The following is a 7,235-nucleotide window of genomic DNA, read 5'->3' as shown; positions in this document are numbered from 1 at the left end:
TCAGCCAGCATGATGAGGCGCCGTGTCTCCAACACCACCATGGCCATTTTTATTATGATTCAGACTGGATTTCTACTGTTTATGTTTGCCCAACATGGTGGCTTCATGTCTCCGGCTACAAAGAAGCCAGCCCAGGTGCACATCCTCATCCTCTCCTCCTGGCGGTCAGGTTCTTCCTTTTTTGGGCAGCTCTTCAGCCAGCACCCAGACGTCTTCTACTTGATGGAGCCAGCCTGGCATGTGTGGGGAACCATGTACCAAAACAGCGCCAAGGTCTTGCACATGGCCGTGCGGGACCTTGTCCGGTCAGTCTTCCAGTGCGACATGTCTGTCTTTGATGCCTACATGCCTTGGAAGAGAAACTTGTCAGATCTTTTCCAGTGGGCAGCAAGTCGGGCACTGTGCACAGATCCTGCATGTGAATACTTCCAGCGCACCGATATCACTAGTGAGCAAGCCTGCAAGACCCTCTGTGGCAAGTCTCCCTTCAGCAAGGTGGAGGAGGCCTGCAAGACCTACAGCCATGTGGTCCTGAAGGAAGTCCGGTTCTTTGACCTGAAGGTGCTCTATCCGCTTCTCACTGATCCCTCCCTGAACCTCAAAATCATCCACTTGGTCCGTGATCCCAGAGCAGTTGTGAAGTCCCGTGAACAATCGGTGAAAGCCCTTGCTCGTGACAATGGGATAATCCTGAGCATGAATGGCAGTAAGGTGGAAGACACCCAGTACAAAGTTCTGCAGGAAATCTGCCGAAGCCACGTTCAGATTTATGAAACAGTGACTTTGAAGCCGCCAAGTTTTTTGAAAGAGCGCTATTTGATGATCCGATTTGAAGATCTTGTACGAGATCCCTTGCCAGAAATTACAGCAGTGTACAAATTTGCCAGTCTCCAGCTGACCAATAAACTTGAAAGCTGGATCTATAACATCACACATGGACGAGGGCCTAGCAAGAAGAAAGAGGCCTTCCAAATCACCTCTCGCAATGCAGTTAATGTCTCCCAGGCATGGCGGAATGCTCTTTCCTTTCAGAAAGTCCAGAAAGTGCAAGAAGTTTGCAAGGGTGCATTTCACATCCTTGGTTATCAGCTTGTGGATTCTGAACGAGAGCAGAAAGATTTGTCATTGGATTTAGTGTTGCCCTATCGAAGGAACCAATTCAGCTGGGCGTCATTTAGTCTGAACTAGGTGGAGTATAGCACTATTTGCATTCTTTGGTTAATTTCCCAGATAACTGGAAAAGATTTCTTTGGAAAGTTGACACCAGCCCTTGTCGTAATTGCATCTATTTTTCTATTTACGAAAATGGGCACAGACAGAACTGAGGACTGATGCATAGTGTGCAGCTCAATAGTTGTGTCCCACAGTAATAGAGTATACCAGTGGTTCTCAAACATTGAGGGAGTTTTACTCCCTTAGTAAGTTCTTGCGGGGGAGGGGCTAGGGCAGCAACAAAATCCCCAGGATCACGTAGCTAAGGGGGGGTAGGGGGGGGTGCTTTGCACTTACTTTCAGAAGGCAGGGCTGCAGCAGGCTACAGGAGGTGTGGAAAGCCCTGCGCATCCCTGCACAGCACTCCCTGAGGCTTGGAACATTCGCTAAAAGCAGGTGTGAAGCACCTCTTGCAAAACGGAAGTGCTTTGCACCCGCTTTTATTGAAAGTTCTAAGCCTCAGGGAGTGCTGTGCAGGGCTCCCCACACCTGTAGCCTGCTGCAGCCCTGCCTTCTGAAAGTAAGTACAAAGCACCCCCCTTGCCCCCTTAGCAACATGATCCTGGGGATCATGTGCTGCCTCCCTCCTCTTCCCCCGCCCCTTAAAGGGATGGGAGAAGCATTATACAAACTGGTGGGTCATGACCCACCAGTTTGAGAACCACTGGAGTATACAGTATATGTAACATTTGGAAATGGAGAAATAATGTAGCTTCTGCGCTTCCTATTTAAGAACATTGTGTAACACCTGCTGCAGCCTTCCTGTTCAACACTGTGCTTCCAGCACCAAAGAATTTCCCTTCACCTGTGAGAAAACATGCAAGGAGCAGTTGTGCTCTTTTGTGTGCTGCAGTCTTGTGTGGCATTCTTGGAATGTTGTCTTTTTTTAATGTGCTCACCAGCAGGACTCTGGGATGACTGACACTGAGGATAGTTTGACAGCCTTGTTCCTCTTGGCTCCTTTGGACTGTCCCTGAGATGAACTGCATTCTGACACACAGTAGTTTTTGGGGAGGGAAGGTTAGAAGAGTCACATGAACGCTCTTGTTCGGTGACAGACCATGGACTTTCTCTGGAATCAGTATAATGTTGCTTTTTAGTGGGGTGGGTGGGACTCCACCTCTCTTGAATACTGAGCTGTCATTCCTAATGAAAGTTGTCTTGAAAATATTAGCAAGGGCTGTGCGGAATTCATTTCTGATGCACATACTTGGTGTGAGCTTGGGGCAGACCTCCTGCCTCTGTTGGGGAAGCTGTTGCACTGGAAGAAGCAATACTGCAAACTTTGTAAGCTATTTTGCCAAAGAAAGTATTATAGGCAGAACCTCCAAGAGTCCAGCTGGGCATTATGCCTAGTGATGCAACTCACCCCAATCAGGCCTTAGATTTTCAGGGCAAGGAGAGGGAATTCCACAGGGCTGCAGGACACAGACGCTTGACCTGCTGGAGCATCAAGAGAATGGCCTTTATTCTGTACCTAGAGCTCCAGTTCAGAGAGGTGTGAATAGTTCAGACAGAAAAAGACAGGGGGGAGGGGAACCAATTGCTAGGGATAAGTTCTAAAAAGGGACATCCTGGGAATTGGGCATGTGCCTGAAAGTTCACTCCCACATGACTTGAAAGGCAAGCACCTAGGCACCATATTGGCAGTTGGAAGGGGGGGATGCACTCTCCCTATATGGGTGGGGGCATCCAAGCCTGTTTCTCCTGAATCTGATGAAAGGGAGAAATTATTCACGATCTCAAAAACAGGAACTTGGGATGAATTCAATAGCAGCAGACTATATAGAAGACAGGAAAAGAAATTGCTCTTTGCCATTTGCACAGCTGGGTCTGTGGAATTCCAGCCACTGACTGCTGGCTTTGAAAGGATTAAGCTAATCTACTAGTGACCATATTGAGGGTCTCAATGCAAAGTGCAGCCAGGCGCATCACAGACTACCTTCCAAGGCGCAAACTCCAGTTTCTCAGAGTTTGTGCCCTTTTTGCATCACTGAGCAATCCAATGTATCTGGAAGACATTCCGATATATGGCCAGAATGGCGGAGAGTCCCAAGGTATGTTAAAGAGTAACTAAGATGTTGCCATTTGAGCTTTCTTAGGCCCAAAGTACACTCCTGGTTCCAAAACCAAGCACCTGTCAAACAGAAAGTCTTGCTAATGATCTAGGCCTCCAGGCCCACTTCAGGAAGTGCCATTCTCAGGAAAAATGGGAAGCAGAGGGAGCCAGAAAGGATAGCAAAATAGAAGCACAGTATCTGTGATGGTCCCCTGCAACTCAGAGTTGTCAACAAATGGGCAACAAATGGGAATCTTATAGGTGTGGGAAGATAGGCAGGGTGGCAAGGCACAAGAGTTTTTGCTTTTTCTAGTCTTCAGATTCACCTGTAATGTAGCACTCGCCATGTGGCATGTTAAAGAGTCACCAATGCTTAGCTGTTGGTGTTTTCCTAGGTCCACAGTAGAATATTGGCTACAAAAGCAAGCACCTGTCAAACATCAATCATGGAGCACCCTACAACATGGTGCTTTGCGACTGCAACAGACAAGTTGGCATGAATGTTTCTGCCTGGTGGGGGGCTGGGACAATGTGACCTCAGCCACTGCTGGGATACCACAGTCAGATTGGCCAATGCCTCCCCAGCCCTTCTGCTGTCTTGGTAGGGCAAGAGTGATCTTCACAATGACCCTGAAGTGAGGCCTTGAAACCTGCTTGGATTGCTCTCTCTCTCTCTGCAAAAAGGGAGGTGGACCACAAAATGGAGACGAGATGGGAAAGGATAGTGCTTGGCTGGGCACCACCTTGGCTGCTCATTGTCTCATTTGCCCAGCCCTCATTGTGTCCATTTGCACCTCCAACAGGTCTGGTGCAATCTCAGAAGAGTCTTTTCTTTCAGGGTCTGTGCAATGTGGTTGAGGCAAAGTGCTCTCTTTCGCTGGGGAAGGCTCAGTTCTGGAGGGGTGTTGTTTACCTCTTTGGCCACAGCACATTTTCAGGAGGCCAGGCAGAGCCCTCTCCAGCAGCCCTGCAAAGCCTGGAAGCAGCAGCCTGTCCCCAAGAGGCATTTGGGGCCCCCTCTCACATGCACATTGCTCCCATCCCATACATACAATCTCATGAAAGAAACTTTTCTATTTTATACCTGGCCGCAAGATTACTGCATTTCTGAATTTACACCTTGGTGCTTGCTACCACATCCCCCAGCCCTGCTTCCACCCTTTGCTAATTTGGCTTCGCATCCCACCCAGCCCAAAACATAGTCATAGTGAATATGCTACAATCCTTTGGTGTTCCTGGTGATGTTCTGGTTTGCTTGTTCTAATGGACCACTGTGGCCATAGCTATTTTTAAAAATATCCCAATTCAGTTAAAGAATTTATTTTTCTGGATTTTTCCATTGGAGATCCATGAAATATCTCCTCAAACTTGATGTCTTTTGCAAGTTCACAGTGGAGACACAAAATATCCTGCTGGCTTAACCATTCTTGTCCCACAGGAGACTGCCTGCAGGTTTTGAGGAGTCATGGCTTGCCTTCCTCATTCTTCCAGGGTGCAGGGTATGACAAGCCTGACTCCTATCTTCCCCTGACACCTGGTTGGTAGTCTGGGGCTGCTGTTCCATGGCTGTCCATCAGTCCACCAACCACCACTCCTGCTGTGTTCAAGGAAAGGGCAGGCAATGCTCATTCAATAGCCTACCCATCAGGGGAAGCCATGATCAATGCAGGAGCCTTTTCTACCACCAGGTGGCCCAATAGGAACAGGGGTGCACTACAAGCTCAGAAACTGGAGGGTGCAACATGAAGGGGTAGAAGGTATAAGGAAGTACAATGGGTGCTCTGGATTTGGGGGGGGGGTTCAGGTCATAGAAGCTTTCCAGCCCAGGGCTTCCTTGTTCCCCCTTCACCCATAGCTGTGAGGACTGTTGGGGCTAATTGGGGAGGCATCCTGGCGTCCCAACTGCTCCTTCAATTGCCAGAGCCGATGGCTGAGATTCTGCACCTGGCAGGTGCCCAAGACACAGCCAACCCGCATCAGATGTGCATGGTGGAGGCGAGCAGCTGCACGACGCTTTCGATGCTGGGCTGCAGTCCAAGGAGCATGGCCCAGAGGGCTGCTGTGAGGTTGCTGGTGCTCTGGTCTCTGTCTGGGGAGGAGTGCCTGGCTGGCTAACGGTGCAACCAGCTGCTCCCCAGCGAGCCAGGTTTTGCCAGTGCTGTAAGCAACCACATTCATCATTGGTCCTTTTGGAAATCCAGTTCCACTGTGGCTTCTGGCCAAGGGCTTCCTGCAACAAGAGAATACAGACATTACCTGGCTGATTCCAACCTGTAGCCCTTAAAAGGGCTGTTTTTATAAATTTATAAATTATGTCTTTTACTGCGTGCTTCTAATCTGCTGCTATGTATTTTATCTTGTTTTAATTGTTTTGTATTTTTAATGTTTATTTGTATCTTAGTTTGTATTTTAAATTGACTGTTAGCCGCCTTGGCTGCCTTTCAGGGAAAAAGGCAGGATACAAATCTAATAAATAAATAAATAAATACAGAAGGGAAACAGGCTTGCAACAGCAGGACCATGAAGGCAGGAGGGAAAGTCTTGTGCTCACCAAAGGGGCAAGCCTACATCTGGCTTTAACCCATTTCTGCCCAGCCCATAGTTGTACACATTTGATCTCTGTTGCTTATATGCAACATTGGGCAGAAATGGCTTAAATGGTTCCATTCCCTTCCACACCTTCATCCATGACGCCTTAGAAGATGAATGCCTAAAAGGAATCCTGATCAAATTTGCAGATGATGCTAACCTGGGAGGAATAACTAACACCGCAGAAGACATTCAAGCATTCAAGAGGACCCTGACAGAATGGATTACTGGGCTGAAACTAACAGAACAAAGTTCAACAGAAGCATATGCAAGGTTCTGCACCCAGGCAAAAACAAATAAAAGGCACAGGTATAGACTGAGCAATACCTGACTTGTTAGAGCACCACGTGGAAGAGATCTTGGTGTTACAGTGAACCGCAAGCTGAACATGAGTCAGCTGTGTAATTTGGCTGCTAAGCAGGCTAATGTAATTTTAGGTTGCGTTAGCATAACTGTAGTTTACAACAAGCTAGAAGGAGTGGTTCCACTGTACTCCATGCTGGTCAGGCCTCACCTGGAGTACTGTGGCCAGTTCTGGGCACCATATGTGGCTGAGAGGATACAGCCAAACGAGTGGGTTCAGATGAGGGCAATGCAGATGGTCAGGGGTCTGGAAAAAGTCCTGTAAGGAAGGGTGGAGGGAACTTGGTATGTTCAGCCTGGGGAAGAGGAGGCTCAGCAGGGTCCCCATAGTGCTCTTCACACCTGAAGGCCATCACATCAAAGGAGAAGACTTGTCCCCTGCTGCCCCAGAGAGGAGGAGTAGATCTAAGCAGCTGAAGTTGCTGGAGGGGAGATTCCTGCTGAATGTCAGGAAGCCATTCTCGATGTTAAAAGTGACTTGACAATGGAATCGATTGCATAGGGAAGTGGAGGGTTCTCCTCTACTAGTGGTGGCTTGACAGGCACCTCTGGGAGATGCTCTAGAAAGGACTTCAAGCACTGGCTTATACTAGATGGCCTTGAAGGCCCCTCCAATGCTATGATTATTCCTGACACTAGTGCTGGAGGGAGGTGGAAATAAACCACACCCTCACATCTTTGTTCTTGGGCTTTTGACTCTGAGATAAATCTGTTGCTTCCTCGCCAGATTTCCTAGTGTGCATCCATGTGCAGAAGAGGAACCCTCCTCTCTGCCAAGGACTGATGCTCCCTAGAAAGAGATCTCAGGGAGATGAATAAGAAAGAGACCCTGCAAGGCATGGGGGGAGAGGAGGGGCTGTGGAAGCAAGAGCTGGGAGAAGTCTGGGGTGCTTGGCTGAGCCATGGAGGGAGGGTCTCCCTAAAGAAGCAGCCAGGTGCATCTAGTGCTGCTCCAAGGATGGGGCTGGGAATTAAGGCCCCTAACTCCAGCTGAGCCCCTGTGCTACTCCAC

At 48.6% G+C, this 7,235-nt stretch overlaps 1 protein-coding gene across 1 annotated transcript; it reads left to right on the top strand.

The window, feature by feature from the left end:
• On the top strand, window positions 1–1,188 carry LOC136660172 (carbohydrate sulfotransferase 6-like). Its single transcript, XM_066637249.1, has one exon. The coding sequence runs from the start codon at window positions 10–12 to the stop codon at window positions 1,186–1,188; it is 1,179 nt and encodes a 392-aa protein (XP_066493346.1). The 5' UTR covers window positions 1–9.
• The last annotated feature ends 6,047 nt before the right edge of the window (window positions 1,189–7,235 follow it).

Source organism: Tiliqua scincoides, chromosome 9 (assembly GCF_035046505.1).
Source record: "Tiliqua scincoides isolate rTilSci1 chromosome 9, rTilSci1.hap2, whole genome shotgun sequence".
NCBI classification, from domain to species: Eukaryota; Metazoa; Chordata; class Lepidosauria; order Squamata; family Scincidae; genus Tiliqua; species Tiliqua scincoides.
Note: the sequence above shows the minus strand (reverse complement) of the source record. Positions and strands in the feature narration are given on the sequence as shown.

Bases quoted from the DNA above. Each gene is read 5' to 3' on its own strand.
- LOC136660172 (XM_066637249.1), top strand. From the start codon at position 10: ATGATGAGGCGCCGTGTCTCCAACACCACCATGGCCATTTTTATTATG.